Raw genomic sequence first — 23,574 nt, 5'->3', positions numbered from 1 at the left:
TCTTTTGCCACCGTCGAGAACTTATCACGGTCCAGTTCAGTCTACTGTTGGGTATGTGCATGACAGAAGCCGGCCTTGTGTGACAGGCGCTAGAAGGAAACAAAACGTTTGCAACCTATAACCGCAAAGGCGCTTCTTCATTTGTTGTACGCTATGACAGGAAGAAAGCTGGTTTCGTTTTTGGTGGCGCTGTCAGTGGCGGCGGCCCCTGCAACCCAGCATGTTGTGGCGAGCGAAAAGAGCCTCGATAGTGTTGAAACCGCGCGTCAGCACATGGAGATGGCCATGGATGCTCAGACAGAAGTGCAGGAGACCTATGATCCATTGCAGGAGTTCGTGCAGACATTCCGTGAAATCAAAAGAGCTGTTGAGGAAGACGCGGTGATGAGCACAGATGCGATCGAAAAAGTGGCCCAGTTCGACTTGGTTTCCCTGCTTGATGTGATCCGAGAGGCCGCACAAGCAAAATTCGAGCTCTTCGCCCGCCTGATTGGAGAAATCGCAGGCGGAATCGAAGATGGAGCCATGGTTCTGATGGGAGAGGATGCCGCTTTCATAAAGCCCAGGAAATCTAAGAAAGGGAGGAAGACTACAACTACTACAAGCTCAACCACAAGTACAAGCACTACGACAACCACTACCACAACGACAACCACGACATCAACTACAACTACGACACCAACCACAACCACAACAACAACAACCACGACAAATACGAGTCCGTCTACACAAGCCGCCAATGCCACGGCCATCTAGACAAAGTGGCATTGCCGCACAGATTGTACATGCGTTAAAACGTGTGAGATTGCTTTCTTTCCCTGCTCGCGCAGGCGTCAGCTGCGTCTTCCTTCTATATCTGTCACCACTGTCGGCTCCATAGCACATTGTCCGTCGTGACGTAGACGCTCGACAGCATGGCTTGTCCTCTCCTACATTGGCAAAACTTTCCCTGGCATTGCTTGACCATTTATAAAAGAGAAGCCTGGTGGTGGCCTAGCTGGGACTGTCCATCCACTGACGCCATGTTCGCCTTAGCGTCGCGGCAGCTAAACAGCTTGTGAGAAGCATGCTACAAGCCTTTCTTAGCGGGCACATCGGCGAACCCCATTTTCTGTGCCCCATTGTACGTAGAAATGTAGGCAGCGATCGGGATACAGCAGCCAGTTCAAACCTGAGCCCTTGAGGTTGTCAGAAAGAGGCACCCGTTCACGCGATCGCAGGTACAACTGGTGCGCACTCCTTGCTTGGCGTTCACTCTCATACGACAGGCGAGTAGACGGCAAACTAGTTTGCTTCTCAGCGGAAGTTTATGGTAGCGCGCCGCCGACGTCCAATTTAACAACACCAGGGGAATTGTGAGCTGACTGAAACCCATAGGTCTCGATCTTATAGTGACGCAGGACCGAAGTCTGGTGCCATGTGGGTATCAACGCCTCGGCCACTATGCAATGAACTTGCGATGGATCAGCCAATCTTACCCGAATGTGGAGACATCGCCAACGTGAGACACGGAAACAGACAAGAAATTCCAGTGAGCAAGTGGATGCCGAAGCAGAGAGGCTTGGCTTCCTTTCCATAGAGAATGCCTGCTGCGTACGTTAGCTCTGTGAACCCCGTACCTACCACAGGACACTACGTGGAAAAAACTGGAATTTTGTGCTCTATGTAAGAGTAAGTCAAGTTTGGGGCTCCTAAATTCCGGGGTCAGTCTCCGGAGGAGAGAGCACCTTTCCGACGTGTAGATGAACACAGCAACCACCAAGTTGCTGATGGGGAACGACCTCTACAGAAAGCTCTTGTTGATACCGGCCTACCGAACGGTCAAGTTGAGACTGGGCGTATCTATTCATGTCCGGAGAGATGCCGACATGAAAACACGTGGCCCGTAACCTGAGACAACGGCTAGACGGTGTCGACATAAAGTCGGCAGCGGTGCAACTCTACGAGGCGAATTCGGAAGAAGATCAGCTGAACAGTTGATCTACTGGTGTGGAAAGGGCTGTAGGAGCGCGTCCCCGTAGAGAAGTTGCTTTCGGTGGATGTATATGTTTTTTGCGAGCAGCTGTCTTGGGAGGGGAAAACGCTGACCCTGGGAACCTGGAAATCCGCCTTCGGAATGTTCACGAACTTGAAAGGAACGAGGCATCAAGTAAAAAAGGCTCCACGTGCACGTCACCACTCAGTATATCTCCTCTCCCAGAGCAAGAGACGGAGAGAGAACGCAAAGGAAGCAGCTTCCAACGGTTGCGTGAAAATTTTGTCTCCCAAGCGAGCTATAATATGTCGAAATATCCCATCGAAGATAACAGGAACTTATCACCGGAACTACATTTCGTAACGATTCTCGCCACTCGAGGACAAAACAGCCCGATCCACTGGTGCGCAGCAGCAGGAACTCAACCCTTTCCTACAACACATCAACTTACTTGGAAGTTTGGGTTTGTTTCCATTCTAGGTCTTCATTCTGCTGCTCGAGACATTGCTTTTGAGTGGCGCGATGACAGCAAAATTCTTTTCTTCTCCCGCGGGCTGTTGTCCGAGAGTAAATTGGTTGCATGCGCTCGACGAGCAGCGAACCCTGCTTACTTACCACTTGTTTGTCCTCGTTTCCGCTAAATACCTTTCCTGACTTCCTTTGCACGCTTCTTTCCGGCCCGAACCGTTCACACGCTCTCTTCCGTGCTTTCGTACCGGAGAAGTTCTATCCTGATGCTCCATCTTTGCGGCGCCTTGCTGGCAATCTCGATATCCACCAGGTGTGTCTAGTCCTAGTCACATATCGGGGGTTGGGAATGCATTCGATTCACTCTCCGGAGAGTTCTGCTGTCGCCAGGGTCTTGTCTCTGTCCCCTAGATTTTCCAAGGGTTTTGCCTTCTGTTTTTAACGATCTGTTTTCAGCTTTTTCACTTGCTTCACCTTTCGTAAACGTCTTGTCTTTATCGGCCTCCGCGTGGTTTCCTCTGGGTAAATAGCCGCCCACCTTGTCTTCACAGTCGCCGTGTGTGTCCTCGGGACTCGCGGCGACACGGCACGCACTGCTCGGAGTTGCACAACGTCACACAACCTTCCCGTTTCGGTTTGATCCTTTTTCTGAAAGCCCATATTGTCCGCAGTGCGACGATTTTTCTTTAATGGAGGTTCTTTCGACGAACACTGCTCGCCTGTTGCGACACACCGAGCCAGCGTAGGATGTCTTCAGCCAGCGTAGCGTCGTCCGAAAATTCCCACCGTTGCATTCGACTCGCTTGCCCTTTCCATTTTTCCAAAAAACGCGTTAGTCCAGCTCGCGCCTCTCAGTTGCCGAAAGCGCGTGACGCCAGGTTCTCGCTTCACCTGTTTTGCCTCATCCCTTTTTCTCCTACGCTTGCACCCTCTCCGCTCGAGGATATGGGGGACGCGAATGCTGCGTCTCCCCCTGGAACGGTCTCTGCCCCCGCAAGGCCTCCCGTTTCTTCTCCTTCTGAAAACAGTTCTTGCTCCTCCTGCTCTTTCAACCGTGAACTCCACACGACCCAGACACGAGCGAACCGTCCTCGGTTGCCATCTGGCGAGAAAAGCGACTCGCCCGAGTTCGTGGCGAAGCCCCGCCCGTTTTCTGTGGGAGTCGCAGAAGATGACGCCTGGCGCTCTCTAGCGGCGGAACCGGAAACCGCGCAAGCCGTTGCTGGAGCACCCTGTTTGAGGTGTACATCCACCCGACCGGGACGTTTGTCTTCCGCCGAGCAGCTTGCCGAGCTTGTTCCCACAGAACCGCCCACGTCTCCCAGCTCCTGCCGTGAATGTCTCTCCTGTCGTCAATGTTCACCGCCCTCTCCTGCATCTCCGGACGCCCCGGAGCACGTGCAGGAGCCGGATGCTCCGCGTTCTGGAGCAAATTCCCTGGGCCGCTCTTCCGCTGCGGCCTCCGGCAGCGAGAGGCATGCGACGGGGCAAAATCGTGCAGAGGGCGCCGAGGCGTCGGAGGCGGTGCTCCGCCCCCCGCACCTCTCCGGTCGTCTGCTGAAAAAAGATGCACTTGCGGAAAAGGCCGGGGCGGCTGCACCCGGCGCGGACACCCGCGAGGGCTGCAGGGTGGATCCGCGATCCAGGAACCAACTCGAAGAAGCTGAAAAGACGAGCTCTTCTACCTCGGGAAGCCGATGCTCACCCGCGTGTGCCGACTGCAGCCCCACGCCGTCGGGGGGCGTAACGCACGCGGCCTGCAACGACTCGCCAGCCTTGAGCCGGCTGGAGGCGAACAACCCGTCTCCGCCTCTCTTTCAAGAGGAATATCTGCACATGTCACCTGCGCGGCGTAAGCGAAAACCTGGGCGATTCTCCACGGCGAGGGATTCCTTCTCCCGTTTGACGGTTCTGTGTCTCATGTCTACTGGTCGGTGATCTAAGCATGGAGGGGTATGTGTCTCTGTGGCGCGTCGATGTTGCCAGGCAATTTCCTCCTGCGAGTAGGTCCATGCGCCTGCCTAAATCCGGGATTTCCACGTCGACGGGTATCCTCTTTTTACCTCTTCACTCGACACTCCACGGAATTCTCGCGGTACATCTATGCTCGTGCGTCTCGGGACCTCATTTTTGCACCCCCTCCCCCCCCGTGTGTTTGAGTCTTCTTCATCATCGACTGCCTGCGTTTGCACTTCTCCTTACGTGGGTGTGCGCCTCCGTGTCGCTGGCCGTGGTTTTCGCCCTTTCCATAGGCGGCGATGTGCGTTGGCGCATCTACCTCTGGAATGTTGTCTTCTCTCTGTGCACACCTGTGGCCGGTTCATATCTGTTTGCGTACCCACGTGCCTTCCTGCGCCCGTTCAGCCCCGCACGGGGCGTGGCCTCTGTCCTGTTTAAGAGGCGGTGATCCTGCGGAGGGAACGCGTCTGCCTCGCGCGTCGCGCCGCGGCCGTCGACGGGTGTCGTCCTCGCTATGTCGCGCTGTCTCTCCACACGCACGCGAACTTGTACGTTCCCCGAAACAGGGATACATGCATCGGCATGCCGCATGCGTGGATTGCGTTTACATTTGCCTTTTCGCAGTGGATGAGGACGACGAAGAAGGAGTGCTGAGGAAGGCGGAGCGCGTCATCTTGCAGCAGCGGAATCGCCTCGAGCAGCTTTCGTCGCTTCTCCTGCGCACTGAAAACGAGAAGGTTGCAGCCTACAAAGCAAACCAGCAGGAAGTTGAGAGGTAGCCGCTGTTAGGGCCACAGACAGCAATCGAATGGGGAGATACCCACTGCGCGCGTCCCACCGATTTCGACCTCCGTTGTCCGGCAAGAACCACCCTCTCCCACAAAAGGATACGCAGAACTCTGGCTCTCCAAACGTGCAAAAAAGTCGCAACAGGCGGGACTGGATACGTGCATGCATGCACAGAGTAGTGGTGTCCATACGGGCAGTCGCAGGAATGGATCGAATGATCTTGATGGATAGATTGATGCTGCTGGACAGACAAAGATATGCGTTTGCACTTGCAAGCCTACTTGTGAACTTTTATATTTATGTATATACATATTTGTATATGTATATATATATATGTATATATATGCATGTATATATGCATGTATACAAGTATGTAGATATAAGTATGTAAATATAAGTATGTAGGTATGAGTATGTAAATAGGTGAACGCAGATCGACGCACGCTTGGTTTCTGTTCGTTTTTATTCAGATACTTGGAAGAAAATCGGAAGCTTCGGCTTCACTTGGACGCCGCGAATGGCGAAGTTGCCGCGATGAGCACCGTCAATCTCCGTCAGGAGAAGATGCTCAACCAGCTGACTACCACGCTCGCTGCGGCAGAGAAGGGGATTGAAGAGCGTGACCATCTCCTCACTTTGACCCAGGTGAGTTTCCATGCTCATTCATTTCTCGGTCTCTTCCGCCCCGTCGCGGTTCTGCTTCCGGACCGTTTCTGTATCCATATATGTACGTGCGTGCAGACGTGAGGATGGACACTCAGTTAAATCGCCCGTCCTGTGTGGAGGAGGCGTCGACTTTTTTCGTATTCTCTGGTTGAAGCATCGCGGGCTGCAGTGTGCGCCTTCATGCGCTTGGATCCCTGCTCTGTCCCCCCCGTTTCTCCTCAGTCGCAAGACAAGACGGCGGAGAATGAGCGCCTGAAAACGGAGTTGCAGCAAATGAAGTGTCGCGTCGAGAAACTGACGCAAGGCGCGGCTGTCGGAAGCTTGGCCGACTTCGACGGGGATCCGCGTGGAGCTGGCGACGTGAGTTTGGAAAACGGAAAAGGAAACATCCAAAATGATCCGTTTCGACGAAACGCTGACTGCGACGGAGTCGGGGGCTCGCACATGCCTCGCGCTCGCGACGCCTCGCGTGGTTCGCATGCGCCAGCTTATGTCTCCGTGCCTCTGCATGCAGGTGGCGGTACAGCTCGCCAAGGTCCAGCGAGATATCGATCAACACCGAGCGACGGGAAAGCAACTTGGGCTTGCTTCCCAGGGTGCGTTTGGCGGGCGAGGAACGAAGAAACACCTTCAGCATCTGCAACGCCTCGGGGGGCGCGGAGCGGGAACCTGTGTACAGACAGCCGCGCAACTGCATGCGCATGCGCCTCGACCGGGGTCTCTGCGACATCCGCTTTTGAATTGCAACTTCTTCAGACTCGGTCACAGCGACCCTGCCAGTACCCGCCTTCTTCGTGGACGGTTCTCGAGGTCCAGCGAGTTCTCTTCTGTTCCCTTTGCGCACCTTTTTTGCAACGTAGAAAACACAGCCGTGGCAGGCGGTGCCTCGAGTGTCTCGGCTGGGCAAAGCGAAGGAGACGAGCTTGCGCTGCTGTCCGTTGTGCTTTCGCAGAACTGCGGGTCTCACGAATGTCTCTCATGCAGTCGCAGTCGTAAGTCCCAGAAATGGGTTCTCTCTAACAGCCAACCCGGCGGCCGTCCTTTCACTGTCTGTATCCAAATAAAGCATTGTATGTGCTGATGCATGTCTGTGCACGTTCCCCTTTGTCTATCTGAATGTCTTTCAGGGGAGTGGGTCAGGCGTTCTCCTGTTGAGATATGCATCTATACATTATGTCGAGGGATATATATGTGCAGCTCTATTTGTATATATAGTTATATATATACTCGTTGATCCCTCCGTGTACGTGCATGTACATAGTGGAGTCAGATTTGCAGGTCGCGACTTCTTTGCATGGATGTGCATGATTGTTTTAGGTAGTGAGAGAGCCGTGACTGAGTCTGCACAACTGGAAGCTATCCTGCTGTTATTTTGCCTCGCCGTCGTTGTCGTTCCGTTTCCTCAGAGATCTTCTTGCAGCGCAGAAGATGGTTGAGGAGCAACGCATCGAAATTCAGCGACTCTACAAAGTGGTACGCCGCAGATTCTCAGAGATCTTCGCCCCCACGTCTATCGTAGCCGCTTCGCTGACACGTAAATTCCACTCTCTCATCTCTAGCAATGGGTGTCTGTCCGTCTCTCTACACATACTTAACTCTCGTTCTATCTCAACTTATCTAGCGTATCTCTCTCTCTCTCTATATATATATATGTATATAGGTATATATATATGCAGGTAAACGTTTGTGTAGAGGCACCTGTGGATGCAGGTAGACGTGTTCAAGTTCGCAGACGCGGGAGTAGCTGGAGTGTATATTTTGCAGATTGTGGGTGTGCCTGCGAGTGTGTGTCTGGGCCTCTCTTGTGCCGCTGTGTGCTTGTCGGCTCAGAACCCGTGGCTGTGCGTTTCTTTCCGTTCTTCCAACACAGTTCTATTGGGTTAGCATGGCTTCGAGAAAACACCACCGGGCGTTCGCTGCAACTGATGAAATCCGAAAAACCTTTCAAACGTTTCTTCAAAAGGAGATACAGAACTCGACAGAGGGAGAAAGAGACAGAGAAACGAAAAAACATATATATGTATATGCATATTTATATATATATATATATATGTATATATATGTGCCGATTCCTCAATGGCTGTCTATATGTGTGAGGTGAATGTCTGTTTCGTCGGTCTGTTTTGGTTTTTTAGATTGAAGCATTGAATCGGGAGAAATCTTTGGTCCCGCCCGTTGTGCTCGCCCCAGCGAACGCGCTCGCCGCTCAGGGCACACAAGAACAGCTGGTTGTCTTGTCCGCGCAAGTTCAGGCTCTCGTGGACAAAATCGAATCCGGAGTCGGTGAGTTGCCTTTCCACACAATTTGCGGGTCTGCGCCCGTCGCCTCTCTCCCCAAATTTCAAAAGCAACCGTGTTTCATTTCGCCAATCGAATCTAGCGTCTGTGGTGGAGACGCGTCTCAATGCGCAGTGTGTCTTGTCAGTCCCCCTGTGACAGTCTCTTTCCCTTTCTGCGCTGCCTCGTGCACCGCGTGTTTTCGGTTCCGCTTTTCCTTTCTGTGATTTCTCTCCTTCAGCAACCAAGAGCCGGGGCCCCGTAGCAGTCGCCAACGGCAATATGAACATTTTTGAAGAACAGAAAAACCTCCTGACAAAGTGCGCATGCACACCGATTCTACAGCGTCTCGCCCCGTATCGACACTCCACAGAGGCGCAACACATCTCGGCGCCTTTCGTTTGTGTGCACGGAGCAAGGCCGACACGTCTGTTCCATCTCTCTTTACACACTCGATAAACTTTTCATCTTCAGAGATCTGTAAACGGGAGCGTGAGGTGAAGGCCGATTGCTGTTCATTCGGTGATTCTGCAGTTCCAGTTCTGCCTCGAGGCTGGCTTCCGCTCGATCTCTTTCTTCGCGCGCCGCCTGCTTCAACTTCTTTCCCATGCCTTCCTCTTCCCATCTCGTCTTCTTTCGCCTCCCTTCTCAGCGTTGCGTCTGCATCTTCGCACAGGCGCGCCTTTTTCCCTTGCACAAACACAAAAATATATACAGACACGCGTGTCCACGTATGTGCACGTCTACATATATCTATATATAGTTTTACGTATATACGTACATGTCGATTTCAAAACATATATTTGTACGTTTCTGCATTTACCCGATCTACTGCAGATTTGTTTTCCGGAGTCCTACAGTGAACGCGCATTTCGGCCGTTCGTGCGTTTCCCTTCGTTTTGTCGCCGCAGGGTTCTCGAGTCCTTGGAACAGCTAGCCACGTCACGCACTGTTGAAGAAAAACCGGTAATTTCCTTATCTCTGTCGGTCCATTCCTGTCTCTTTATGCCTCATCTTTTTCTCCATTTATATGTGTAGGCATGTGTGGTTCCGCATTCTTCTGGATAGATACACCACTGCAGAGAGTTTCGAGTTCAGGGCTAGCCGTTCCTGTCAGAAGAGGATACAGGCACCTTTCGGGTTGCTGCGACAAGCAAGGACAACACGCCGAGAAGGTGCATTAAAACCAGAAAGGCGACACCTGAACAGCCTCCTGTGGCCCGCCAGCTCTTTTCCCTTCATGCGCATGCATTGCCAGATATATATATATATATATATATATATATATGTAAATATAAGGGTTGTTGCGTATACTTGTGTACATGTAGGTAAATAGGTAGATGCGAATATATTCAGGTATGTAGAGAGTGTGACGCACATATTCGTTGACAAATAAATGCACCTATGGAAAACCATGGAGCGTCACGATCGGCCCAGCCGACAGCTGATTGGGAAAGACCGATTTCACACGGCGACGAAATCGTTTTTCTGCTGATGTCTGTTTTGCATGCACTGTTTCTCTGCAGAACCGCTGGGACCTGGACAAGGACGTCTTTTTTGCCGGTAAAGAAAACGTTCCGTCTTTGTCAAGAACTCATCCGCCAGTCGTCATTATGCCCGTCTACCGCACATAGATATATAACCAGGCATCAATATTTGTCTAACTATGTACATAAATATATGCACATAAATATATATGCATATATGTGCTTCTGGAGACGCAGTTGTGTACGTTTCGCAGTAGTCACGGATATGTCTTTTTCTAGCCCATGCCGACAGGTGTCTTATAGGCGGGACCGCCGCTTTGCCGGACACTTCCAGGAGGTTGTCTCTGTCGCTACGCCTGGACCAGCTGTAGAAATTTCCTTCGGTTCAAAGGGAGATTGCGCTTGATGGCTCTCTTTACGTCGAGGGTCCATCTACACGTTCTGCGTGTACATCTGCATAAAATGTGGAGTCGAGGTGTAAAGGCGCCTTTTGTCAGCTCGGCTTTCAGACCTCTCGGAAAACATTCGAGTTTGCTGCGGATCTGGGAATTGTTTGGCAGGGATCCTTCTGCACGGACAAACTGATGACCGTGACGAGTTCCCCCTTTGCAAAGAAAAGTGGGTTTTTGAGAACTCATTCCCTTTTCCTTCAGTCCCGTCGCTGACATGAAAACGCGTATAATCATCTCGACTTCCCCAGGCACCGTTATTTTGAAGCCAGTGTATATATTTGTATGTAAACACGGGTAATTATGGAAATGGACGTATATGCATTCAGACGTAGAGATTTACATCTGTGTGTTTTTTTGAGTATGTCGAGACATAGGCACATGTCTGTGCATACATGTGTAGACATGCCAGTGTGTAACATGTGCTTGCGTGTGCTTATGTGTATGTATATGATAATAAGCGTACACCTATGTGGATGTATACACACAGTGCGTTCGAGGTCTCTGTATTTTCGCCTCGACGTGTATTCGTGTCTTGCAAGAACTCTGATTTTTTCATTTTGCCTTGGAGAAATGCGGTGACAAAGCAACTTTTTCGTCCCGGGTTGCTCGCGGACTATTTATTTTCCAAATTGAGTTTCTAAAGATATTGCGCTATAAGTTAAATTGGAAATACACGAATAAAAACCCGCTTTCGTCTGTCGCATTCCTGTCTTTTCAGACTGGTGGCGGTTCGGGCGGCGGTTTTGGCCATCTTCGAAGACCCAGATGTACGTCCATTCCGTTCCTTTTGCTGCCTATCTCTGAAGTTAACAGAGTGCATATCTGTTCACATGCTTATCTTCACCTAAGACAAAAGCATCTGGAGTTCCGTGTGCACTTCAAAGGCCGTTCGAAGCCAACGGTCCTTGCCAGAGTCTCTTCATGATGCCCAAATATCGCGCATGCCCATGTCTGTTGGAGTCTTCGCTGCACCGTTCATGTAAAGGTAACCTAGTCCTTGTATATGTATATATATATATATATATATATATATGTATATATATGTATATATATATAGATATGTATGTAATTGCATGCGTGCATCACTGTATATGTATGGGTTTCGGTGCGAGTGGTATGGGAAGGAGCCCTGAGAGTGAGAACGTGAATTTTCGTGGGACGTGTGCACCCAGGCTGTGTGTCGGTCCAGTCTGACTGCGGGTTCTTTTTTCGATTTTTTAGGACGCCGAGCCCACCATCCTCCTGTGTTCTCACAAAGTGCGGCAAGTGCGGCAGGATCACCAAGACCTCGTCTACGAAATCGAGTACGAAGTTCGCCCTGGAGTCATCGAGTATCATTACCTTCGATGCCAATCCGACGAAGAAATGGAGAAGTAAGCATTTCTTCGCGCGCAGCCGCGTGTCTTCTGTTGCGCGCTTCGTTTCTTGCCCATAGCTGTATTGGGTTTTTCAGGGTGCAAAACGGGAGACAATGCGTCACTGCTCTCAGAGGAGTCATCGCATCCGCTTTTCACACGTACACCGTATGCGGTAGCAGTACACCTACGTGTTGACATGCATATATATATATATATATATATAGGTACAGTTATAGATGTATATGTACATAGGTGCAAAAATACATGTACATCTGTGAATGTTATCGGTTCGGGGGTGTTTTCTCTGGAGCGTTTACTGTTCGTGCTACGGAGGAGGGTCGGGGAATGTCAGAGCGAGACTGAGGGAAAGTGGAGGTTTATGTTCCGCTGGAGAAAGACACTATGTGGGTAGTCTCCCGTTTCTCTATGCGCACGGAAATATCAATCTCTTTCTCTTGAGGCAACTCTCAACTGAGCTCGAGATGCGCCTAAGATTCATGACAAATCATAACTAACACGCCTTACCCCTACGTATAAACGATGCTCACATACACACTCAAATATTTATGTGTATATATATGTATGCGCCTGACATGTAAAAGTGTATGCGTACGGTTGTTTGCGCCGTCTGTGGGATGCCTCTTTTCTTCAGGTGGATGTTTGCGTTGATGTACGGGGGTTTCGTTTCTATCCCCAAGGAGACTCCGCCTCCGCCTCCGCCGCCCGAGCCGAAGGACACAATCGCGTGGATCGTTCCTTCTGGACGGGGCCCAGACGGGCAAGCTGTCCCCATGTATCAAGACGACGCGTAAGTTTCAATCCTCCGTCTCTCAACACTCTCCGATTTTTTTGTATACATGTATATATCTATAGACGGATATCTGCATTCGCATTCATTACACAACTATTGCCAGAATCGTATGTAATATGCGTATCATTTTGAAACACGTATGTAAATATATATATATATATATTTAATATATAAATATGTATGTATATGTGTATATGCGTGTATGTGTATCCATATGTCGATAGACGCGGCAGGGTCAATCCGGAGAATGTGCAGATAGTCCGAAAGTATCTCCCTGGATTTTAAAAGGAATTTGTGTCTTTCATCGAGAGAAGCGCAAGAATGTTTTCTGTTTTGCGCGCGGCAGAGCCATCTACTACAATCGACAGAACAACATGATAATCTGCGAAGCAAAGGGAGTAAGGAGTCGAGGCCTAGGCAAGGAAACTCCCCAGAGGGCCCAAGTTTTTCGTTTCTTTTATATAAATGCGAGCTACCATCTACAAATTCACACAGACGGACGCATACCTACACCGGTCCACACATGCATGCACCTGCACATTGATTCGTCTCGATATGCGCATAGAGATGAATCGATTCAAACCGATGTGTATCTCTGCATGTGCGTCTAAACATTGATGTAAACGTAGAAAAGCCGTGTTTTGTTTGCCAGAATATGGAACCCTTCTGCTCTTCTGGGGTGTACATTTGCTTCCCGGCCTTTTCGCCAGGACCCAGAAAAGAGGCTGTGCATCCCGTGCGATGAAGGATATATCACCGAAGACCGTCAAAACTGCGTCATCCAGTTTCACTTGAAGAAGGTGAGATTCAAACGTTTCTTTTTTCTCTTTCTTCTATCCTTTTCTTGCTCTCTTTCCTCCCTTGCTGGCCCTCCAATGTGAGTGGACACAAAAGTGCACCCAGAACTTTTTTTGCTGATTCAGCCCCGTCTGATCTCTCTGGTGTCTTCGTGTCGTTCCAGCTTCTTCCGTTCTTTTTCCCTCTTCCCTTTTTTCGAAGGAGCCTCCACCGTGCTTGTCTGTCGCGCCTGCGTGAAGTGCCTGCGTCGCATGCCTTCCTCTGTCTCGCTTCCCACAGAACCCGCAGGAAACTTATCTTCTCAGAGCTACCAAAGACAACTTCGACTTGTAAGAATCCGACCCCCTTAGCTGGTTTGCACTTTCAAATTCTCACTCTCTCAGGTGTGTGTGCGCTTACCTCTGAAAACGGTGCACGCTGCCTCTAGACCCTTTCGCCGTTTCTAAGCCGGCCCGCAAAGACAGCGTTTCTTCTCTCTGCGCCTCCCGTCTCTCAGCTGTCCACATACACTTACCAAAAGAGACAGATATACAGACATATGCCTGTTTATATGCAGATGCACATCCGAATGTCATATTCACTTTGATAGTCTCCTTCCTCGCGGTCGGCTGCACGGAAGACACAGAGCCGATTTTTGGCATAGCTCCTGTTTAGTCACTGGAAGGACGCTATGTCGACATACATATATCTATCCACATACATATATATACATATATCTATCCATATATATATATCCATATATATATACATATATATACATATATTCAAAGTCGTTTTCCTAGAGCCTTTACCGTGATTTTCGTTCCTAATTCCGTCTGCGAGTTTACACAGTCGCAGCCTGAGGACGTCTATCTTCGGCTCGCCGGAGTCTGTGCTTTTCGATTTTTTCTGTAATTCCCAGTCTTCCTTCACCGTTTCTGGACGCCTCAGGCGCTTTGTGAGCTGTGCGTTTCCCCGCGTTTTGTCCCGACACAGTGCGTGCAGTTTGTCACGCCCTGCGGGGTTCAGCTGCGCCGGGAAGGGCAGTGTTTCTGCGTCGGGTTTTTCTCGCTTTTCGTCGGATTTCTCTTGCGAGATGAGCGAGCGTGGAAACGGCGAGGGAGAGCTCTCGTTTTTATGAACAGCGTGAAGACTACGGCTGAAACAAAAGAGCGGGTGTGCGTGTTTTCAGCCTCTCCGATGTCATGAACCGCGGAAGATACTGCGCCATCAGCCCGGCTGCGGCGCCGACGCCGCAGTCAGTCACAGTCGCCGCCAAGCCTAGCCCTGTCCGTCAACAGAGCGCGCGAGAGGAGACGCGAGCCCCGCCTCCCGTGCCTAAGGACGACAAGGAGGATGAGTGAGTTTCGAGAATCGCACGGGGTTTCTCGCTTTCCTTCCGATTTGGGGGGGGGGGGGGCGGGACCCGCGAAGATTCACGCTGTAAAACAAAGCTAGCGGTTCTCTCAGGCGCGCTGAAGTCGTTCTGCACTGGTGTTCTCACTGTCGGTTTTGCCGCACACGCGGTCCCTACAGACCCTCATCATGCCTCTCGCTTCTTTTTTCTTTCGCTCTTCTCGTCTCTCATTCCTCTCTGTTTTTCTTCTCTTTTTTTCAGGCTGTTTGTTGTTCGCGACGGTTACCTGATGCTGATGGAGCATGCAGGTGACCCGGAGCCTTTGTTGAAACTTTTCCACTCTGACTGTATCACCACGCCCGACGACGCCAACAAAGAATTCGTTATACGCCACATGGTACGCGTCTCCGCCCCTGCGCCTGTTTTTCATGCGTGCACACAGCGCTCTTCTCTTCCGTCAGAGTTGCCGGTCTTTCACCTCCCTAGCGTCACAAAGTGTTTCTGCGTGGTCTGCAAGTCGATCCCTCAGGGTCAGGTATTTTTTAAGCCGTAGCGCTCTTCTTTTCGAAAAACATGCCTTTTTGGGGGGGATGCTGAACAACATCATGCCTTTTCAAATGCGTCTCGCTTGATGTCTTTCCCCAAATTCTCGCGGATAACTCTGCTTCGCACCCTCCGCTTCGTTTCCTTGTCTTTCTCCTCTTTTCTGTCATTCTTCCCCCTTTTCTCTCATTCGTTCTCTCGTTGCTCTCTCTGCCCCCGTTCCGGGAACAACGCTCTCTCCAACGCGTCTTCGCTTTCCGCCCATACCCAGCCGGGAACCCCCGACGAGGAATCCTACGTCTTTGGATTCATGACCAACGAACTCTACAGAGGGTGAGGCGAAACAGAGTGTTTTGAGCGGGAGCCTGTGGAGAGGAGATGGCAGACACGAGGAAGCGTGGCAGAAGAAGCGGGTCCAGAAACGGAAACGCCTTTTCAGCAGAACGGACCACATGGACACCCGGGGAGACAGCCGGGGACGGAAAGGGGGCGGAACCCAGAGAGAGAAACGAACAAGGGTGAAACCACGCCTGGGTCTTCCCGGATTTTTTGTGGCTGTGAGTTTGTGCGCTTTGAAAGAGACAGAGAGAACCCGAGCGCAGGAAGATCAAGGAGGAAAGCTGGGGGAAGTTGGGATGCCTAGGTGTGCAAGGCGTCACGTCGTGCCGGCCAACGAGTGTGCACCTGAACGGAGTCTCGCCTCGTTCATTTAGGTCTTGCCGCCTTCATCTCGCCGTTCTTGGAACCTTCTGACCTGCTTTGTCGTCTCTGCCTCTTTCTGCCGTGACAACCTCTCGCTTTCTGGCGACACCTGTGTCCTGTAGATGGTACGAGAAACTCAAGGCGAACGGTTTCCTCGATCGAAAAGACGAAGGCTCCGTGCGAACTAATCAGTAAGTTTTCCTCCCAAAAGGGACAGCGCACCTTTTTTGTCGCCTTTCTCTTCGAACCACAAAAGTCTCATCCTCATTGCAGGCTCCGTAGCGCCACCCATATCGCTATCCCCACATCCATATGGATATATATATATATGCTTGTGTATACGCACAGGGGTATGTATATAAACATGCAAATATACATATAAATGTATGTATATATATATATATATATATGTAAATGCTTATCGTGATATCCATGCATATACTGAGACATACATGCGGCCGTGCCTATATATATAGATATGCCGGTATGACAGAGGTATACCGGTCTCTCGTTCTTTCGATTTGCGTATTTCTGGTTTCATAGCTCCGGTTGCTTTTCGCCTTCTGTGCAGAGTGTGCGTCGTCACCCAGAACATGCTGGCTCTGTATCGATACTACGGCAGTCCCGGGGCGACGCCGGTGATGGAAATGCGCGCCGAGCGCTGCCAAGCTACTTCGAGCCGAGAACGACGAGAAATCCGAATCGTCCACACGGTGCGTCCAGCGCAAGTGTGAAGGTCTCACCCAGAGAACGCCGCTTCTCCCTTCTGTAAACACACAGGGGCCCTCCTGCGTATTGACAAGGCGGGCTGCCGATGCCCCATCGATCTCCATATCTATATATGTCTATATACATATATATATATATATATATATACCTATATATATATATATATAAATGGGTATATCGATACGTAGGGTGACGTGGACACATACAGAGATGTGTATACAGCTCTACGTTGACGTTTTTATGCATTATGTGTGTTTGTCATTAAGTAAGAATCGTGCTCTACATGTATATATACATATATCAATATCAGTATGTTGCACCAGGTTCCTTTGTCGATATCTATATTTGTGTGGTGTGCAGTTGCGTGCGTGTATGGTTTTTTGTTTGCATGTGAAGGGGAGATTGGCACGCAAGCAGCCGAGGCCTTCTTCTACGAGAACCTCCGTCTGAACCGCTTGCACACTCGCTTTTCGTTTCTCTGCAGAAATCGAAATCTCGACTCAAAGACTCGCATAAGTATATATATATATATATATATATATATTCTTTTTCAGTATATGTGTCATTTTGCATGTCGGCCCACGGTAGCGAATCACGTTCGCGACTGTGACGTTTGTGTTTGTATGTGTATTGCGTTGCCTGGGGGGAAATGCGCCGCGTGTTTCTGACTTCTTTTTCGCTTCTTCCGGGATTTCGCCTGTTCAGACGCTCGCTGGGAAGCGCGAGCGCATCACACTCGACTGCGCCACTCTAGCGGAGTTTGATCGGTGAGTCGCAGCCCAGCCGCTTCGTTTCCTTTTTTCTTTACGCGAGAGCGTCTCCCTGTGTGCGTTGGTGCGCATGCATTGCTTTTATGCGAATGTCAACACCCAGAACGCAGCGACGTGATTTGCGGTGTGCCACCGTCTTGCACAGTCGGTTACACGTGGCCGCGCTCCGCTTGAGACGCGTCCGTGCGTGACTTGGCTTGCGCGATCTATTTCCTCATGCCGTTCGTGAACTCTTTCGATCCCAAGTGTGCGTGGGGCCACCGCGGTACAGGCAACTTGCCACGCACTAATATAGATTCCTACAAAACAAGGATACAAAAAGGCGTTTTCCCCCGTCGGTTATATGTTCTTTTCGGCGTTGCTCTCCGCGAATTGCCTCTTTCAAGCGACGCCCCGCACAGATAGGAAAACGAGCAGACAGGGGGAACGCCCCGTTTCCTTGGCCTTTTTGGTCCGTCTTTCTTGCGCGCGCGCGCGCGCGTTCTTGAGAGTCCCGCGCCTCGTTTTCCGTTTTTCTCAGGTGGAACGTAGCTCTCGAATTCGGTGGGTTCCTCAAGGCTGACGGGGACGGGAAAAACGGCCGCCGCAAGAACTACGCAAATCTCAGCAAGTGAGAAACACACCAGCTTCAGAAGTAAAAGGAAAACGACTTGCCTTCCATCTCTGGGTTTTTTTTCGCGCGCAGCTCTTTTCTCCCTGTCGGCCTGCGCATGTCCAGGTTTCCTCTTTTTGCGTTCTCCCGAGTATCTGGGTTTCCCGTTTTCGACTTCTTGACGCTTCGTCGCCCTCACGAGCCTCGAAGGCTGGCGTTTTCGTTATTCTCGACGCGTCGCAATCTCCCTTTCTGTGTTGCGTCGCCAGATACGTCTTCCCCGTCAACCTGTTTGAAGAGGACTCAGGAGACTCGCTCCTCGCCCTCGTCGTGAAAGACAGCACCATTCTGCTCTACCCTGCGCCGAACGTAAGGCCCCAAGTTCAGTTGGCCGAGATTGGCGGAAAAAACGAGGCAGAAGCAGCCGACAACCTCGCACGCCGGACAAGTCTCCCCACCTTTGGCTGTATATTGAACTTTCATATCTATCCGTGCAGACCATGAAACGGCGTGCTTATCGAAAAGAGCGGCATCTGGGGCTCGGGAGGGTGACGTACACAGGCGAGGAAGAAGGGAAGAAAAACGAGATGCTCATGCTTCTACATCACGGATGCATACGCATATAAATATGTATACATATGTATTCTTATACGTACATATATATATATATATATATGTATGTATGTGGCTGTGTTCTTTAGGAGGGCGATCCCCGTGTCCCTGTAGTGAGTAGATTTCCAGAACCGGATCCATAAGTGGGTGTTTTACTTTTTCGAAATGGAATCTCGGCGTCTGATTCGCTTTGTGTTGCGCGCGTTCTCACGCCGGAACCGACGCAACGGCCTCGCGGGGTGTCGTCTGTCGTCTGTGTTTCTCGGAACTTGCCCAGTCGAGCCTGCCAATCTTCTGCCAATGTGTGTGTGCGGTGTTTTCTCTCGTTTTTCGCAAGGTCACCGAACCCATCCTGAGTATTGACGCGGCAGACGCGCAGGTCCAGTACGTCGTCGAGCACAGAAAAATTCGCGTCTACGTCAACGTAAGATTCAAGACGAAACTCAAAGGAATGTCGCGTCTCTAATGCGCAAGCACATCCACAGAAATCATGCGGGGTCATCGGTTCAGTGGCGCAAAGGCATGTGCATAAAAGCACATGTGCACATACGCATATGAATTTTTGTGTCTAGGCCTGCAAACACACAAGTCTACTAACATCTCCAGAGATGCCTATAAAAGACTACACGTGTATGCTCAGATGTCCCGTGAACTCTGTGCTGTTCTGTGGAGCGTACCTGGTTGTTTTGGAAACTGCCCAGTTGTTTTGCCGGCTTGGGTGTGCGGTTCAGCGCAACACCGAGGAGGAGGAGCGCATTGATTTTATTCTCCCACTCGCAAAAGATTATGACAAGTGAGACGCACACAGGGCGCCTTGGCGAGCCAGTGGAGCCGTTTTTTCGAGTTTGGAAGCGGTTTCGCGGAAAACGGGTTCCTGGAAGGGAAGCAATTTAGGCGTTCTCTCGCGCAAACTTTTCGTGTTCCGTCGGTTCGCCCCGACGCGATTTCCTGCGGCCTGCCTGGTTTCTTCCGTCACGCATCTTCTCACTCTCCCTTTTCTCTGCTGGTTCGTTCGCGTCCGGTCGGGCCTACGTTTTGCGTGGAGCTTTTCGCTTCTCTGTTAGAGTGGTTGTCAGCCCCGCCTCTCTTCATTCCTCCTGTCCCTTTCGCTCTCTGGGCCTCGCAGGTACGCGACGGAAATGCAGCGGCAACAGTTTCCCCTGGCGAACGACAAGAACCGAGGAGGCAGCAGGAAGCCGTGAGTCCTTTTTCATATTCCTCTCTCCGCCCACTTAGGAACGGAGAAACCCTCGTCTACGTCGACGCATGCGCTTGTTTGCACCATCGCGTGCACGGAGCGCATGCACGTAGACGCTCACAGACCGTATGCCTGTATATGTACACATGTATGCATATGCCAGTGGATAGACGTCCATGTGTGTGAATGCACACGAGGGATTCTCAGAGCGTCTGTTTCTGCGGAGAGACTCGCGCGCCTGCTCGTCTGTCTCTCGATCTTCGCTTCTGTCTGCGCAGGTTCATCATCTGCAAGAAGAACCTCCTGGCTTTCTACAAAAGCAAATATGTAAGTTCTTCGTGCGTGTCATCATCGGGATGTGGGCATGTACAGAAAGGCAGCCAAAGAGAAGGGGGAGAGAAGGCTGAGAAACCGGAGGTTTTCCGGTGTCAACAGAAAAGGACAAACCTCGAGAACCCCGGAGTTGGCGAGCTGTTTTTGCCTACTTTCCTCAGCAAAAAATGCCGGAATTTATCATCGATAAGGCCTGGTACGAGGTGGACGTGTCGTCGTCGCACATCATCACGTTCAAGCCGCGGCGGGCCACCACCGACAAGGTGAGAAGCCGCGCATGCAGAATTCTCGGTTCTCTAACCCTCGCGAGGAACGAGAGACCGGCTGATTCTGAAATCAGCAGAACCGCAACTTCGCGGGCGTCATTCAAAAGACAGAGTGCGAGAAGAGGCTGTAAACCTCGAACAGTCGATATACAGGCGACCGCTCCTGTCCAACAACGATGCCTTGTTTCAGATGGTGGCGTGTACATCGATGTGCATAGGTTGACTTGCAAATGTATATATATATATATATATATATATATATATATGCATTTCATGTTGAAATAGAGTCGCGAATATCCATGGGTGTTTGGCTGTATACAGATATACGGCTGCATCTGTACATCTATATAACTGCGTAGGTGAAGAGAAAAACACACGATCACAGCCCTCTGTCGCTGGCTGTCTCTACAGGTTGTGTTCGTGCGTGCCTCTGTATTGGATCTGGGTTTTTGGACATGTCTCTGTTTTTTGTGGACTTTACACGTAGGGTGAGCCTCTTCCCCTGAGATGCCTCACTGTGACAACAGACCTGCAAATGAAAAAGTAAGGAAATGCATGCGGTCAAACTCTCGGCACACTCAGAGGGCGAGCCCTCGGGCTCCACTGGTGCAGGGGACCAGGTCTGGTTCTTTGGTGGCGAAATGCTGTAGAGGGCGGGGTATAAACAGAAAAGGCGAAAGAACAGCGTGCTTTCAGAGAGAAAGCCACGGAGAGATTCGTGCACGCGCGTATGGAGATGGCGAGAGATGCATCGGCAATCCAGCGAGCCGACTGAAACGACCAGGCGCTCTGACACTTGCCTCTGTTTGTCCCTTCGTCCGTTCCGCGTTTTGTGTGACGCTCAGGTGGGACTTCTGCCTGAAACTCATCGGCTTCCGCAACTTCGCAGAGTCGATGCCTCCTCGATTCTTGCCCCAAATCATGTAAGGGCCTTTCGATTCTTCTGTCATCGCACGCCCGCCTAAACTCCACACCAAAACGACCCCCTACCCACGAAAGTATATATATATATATATATATATATGTGACTATTGAGTTGCATGTGCGATTGTGCATGCACATGAAAAAGCGTGTCGTGTAGGGTTTACTTCTCGGGGAAATGCTTGGCCTGGTTGCCGGGGCTCGTTTGAGCGATCCGCCGTCGACCGGCGCTTTTGGAGGTGCGCACCTCCAAAAGCACATCTGTGGAGTTCCGTGCTCCCTGTCCACAGCCATATCGACATGCATTACTGATACGCGTGTATGCACATAGGTATGTGCCTTTGTGGCTGTTCAGGTACGATCTGTTGCCGTGAATATATAGATATGCATATATATACAAATATATCTACGTATATGAGTGAGTAGACACATCTATCTAGGCACACGTATATGCAAATGTGTAGTGTCCGTTTGCACACATCGAGATGTTTGAAGTCGGCGCAGAATCCTTGTAGGGCCACTGCCTCGTGTTGTCCACATGGGATGGACGTTGACGGTTTTTCTGTGTCCTTCGTTGCAACTTTTCAGTTACGGCTTCGTGTCGGCACCAGCAGCGGAACTGCGGAACACCGGCCGAAAGTTTGGTCGCCCATCGGCGGACACGACCAAAGAGCGACGGTCTTTTTTGACGGTACGCCTCTTTCTGCTGTTGACTTTCAGTCTCTTCTTTCACCAAGTTCCAAAGTGCAGTTCTCCACCTGCCTGTGTTTCGTCTCGTTGACCGAGTCTCTGCTTTGACCTGTGCACGGGAGCGCCGGTCGAGACCGCATGCGTCGCGAGCATTTATGTGTCCCGTCCCTTTTGTTGTGGGGGTCGGGAGAAAGCAAGTTCGCGAAAAACGGAGAGGCATCTCTCTCGGATTCAGTGGTCTGTTTGCTGCGGCCTCAGGTAACCAGCTTCGTGCCAGGCGGCTCTGTAGTTGTTTACCTTACAGAGTAGTTGCACGTCGCGCGCGCGTCCGTGTCTCCATCCTTTCCAGTCTGGATTCGTTTTCGTGCACTGAAGCAGGAAGTGGGGAAGAGTGACGCCTAGATCCTTTTCCGTCCAGCTGGATCGACTCTGCCGCAACTTCGTTTTTCGCGTGTTGTTCCTGAGTGTCTCTGTCCCTCCCTAGGTTATCTTCTCTTGCATGGTGTCGGTGCATATTTTGTCTCTGCCTTTGGGGTCGAATTTGCAGCCCAGATTCTCCGGTCCCGGTATTTCCTCGCGGTCGTCCACCAGTGGGAGTGGTTGAGGTTGACTCTCATGAAACTGGAAAGCCGCAGGAGGCGGAGGTCGGCGACAAGTGCGTCGCCGGGGCGAGGAAAAGGAGACGAGACGCCGCAAGAAAGACACAGATTCCGTTTTCCACATTGCGGCTAACGGAAAGCGCGAGGAGACACGAGGAACCGAAAGGAGAGGGGCGACAGGGGGGAAGGGAAAAACACGGGGAACACGCGGCACTTCCAAACAGAAGTCAGTGGAGATGAGATGGAGGCGCAGAGAGAGAAGAAAGGAAAGATTCGGGCATGGGCGATGATGAGCACTGTGTGTGCTCGGCACGGTGGCTAGACCGAATGGATTTTTTGAAACGGGGGAAACGTTTTCATCCGCGGTTTGTTTTTAACGCAGGATGTGGTTCTAGTTCCAGATCAGAGAGTTTTTGCTGTTCTTTCTGAGAAACCGGGACGTGTGTAGGGACCCGACATGTCTCGCTACAGCGGGCTGTTTGGATGCCCGGCGTCCAGCTTTTCCCTCACGGCTTCTTACGGGGGCACTCAGTGAAGGAGTAAACTGAGAAAGAAATAGACCGGATCTGGTTTTTTAGAAGCCTTGGACAGGGCCTTCGGTGGTAGCACGTTTCTTTTCTTTTGCCTTTTTGGGTATATAATTTAGAGAGACGAGAGGAAAGGGGTGCACATAGGATTTTCTTTTTCGCGAGTACCAAGGAAAAGGACCAGAAGGAAAACCACGGAGCAACGGGAGGGGAGTGCTTTCGTTTTCCCGTTGTTACACGCACCCTTTGTTGGTGCGCTTTCGTCCCCTAGAGTGTTTTGGTCTCGGACAGAATGGAAGAGAAGGGAATGGTACGCAGAAGAGCTGGGGAGTCTCTCCTAACCCTATTCCGGTCGTTTCACCGCCACTCTTCGAGTCTGCTTGGAGCTTTTCTTCCCACGTTTGATGCACCGCTGAAGTGAGTATGGGCGTAACCCTAGAAGCAATCCAGTCGCGCCCATCTTTTTCGTCGATAAGCCTTCGTCAAGCATGGCTGATCTGGTGTCATTAGCGTACGAAGACCTGTACAGATGTAAGCCAATAATGAAAGACACACAATGACACTCGCTCGGAGACTTCTGTGGTTCTTTCTGGTGCAAACTGTGCACACTGGAACCTGTCATTTCTTACAGAAAAAGCCCTGAATAAATACAGAGAGGCTTCCGCATCCTAAATCTACCATCCGCAACTTCTGTCTTAGGTGGTACACCTGTCTCA

At 50.9% G+C, this 23,574-nt stretch overlaps 2 protein-coding genes across 2 annotated transcripts; both read left to right on the top strand.

Annotated features, from left to right (window-relative positions):
* Positions 1–153: 153 nt before the first annotated feature.
* On the top strand, positions 154–756 carry NCLIV_022760 (conserved hypothetical protein; the record flags this gene model as incomplete). Its single annotated transcript, XM_003882470.1, has 1 exon — positions 154–756. One exon carries the CDS (start codon positions 154–156, stop codon positions 754–756), a length of 603 nt encoding a protein of 200 aa, XP_003882519.1.
* Positions 757–4,279: 3,523 nt separating this feature from the next.
* On the top strand, positions 4,280–22,571 carry NCLIV_022750 (hypothetical protein; the record flags this gene model as incomplete). The annotated part of the gene is made up of 34 exons (XM_003882469.1): positions 4,280–4,295; positions 5,027–5,177; positions 5,662–5,836; positions 6,080–6,217; positions 6,372–6,453; positions 6,810–6,849; positions 7,264–7,330; positions 7,993–8,140; positions 8,376–8,454; positions 9,046–9,100; positions 9,661–9,697; positions 10,182–10,239; positions 10,792–10,840; positions 11,295–11,446; positions 12,084–12,239; positions 12,589–12,640; positions 13,320–13,369; positions 14,212–14,379; positions 14,638–14,773; positions 15,191–15,252; positions 15,744–15,812; positions 16,193–16,334; positions 17,056–17,117; positions 17,641–17,730; positions 17,982–18,081; positions 18,662–18,748; positions 19,056–19,117; positions 19,451–19,522; positions 19,801–19,849; positions 20,017–20,118; positions 20,609–20,664; positions 20,967–21,044; positions 21,631–21,686; positions 22,324–22,571. 34 exons carry the CDS (start codon positions 4,280–4,282, stop codon positions 22,569–22,571), a joined length of 3,144 nt encoding a protein of 1,047 aa, XP_003882518.1.
* Between the last annotated feature and the right edge of the window lie 1,003 nt (positions 22,572–23,574).

Source organism: Neospora caninum, chromosome VIIa (assembly GCF_000208865.1).
Source record: "Neospora caninum Liverpool complete genome, chromosome VIIa".
Classification (NCBI taxonomy): Eukaryota; Apicomplexa; class Conoidasida; order Eucoccidiorida; family Sarcocystidae; genus Neospora; species Neospora caninum.
This window is presented reverse-complemented; position numbering and strand designations above follow the sequence as displayed.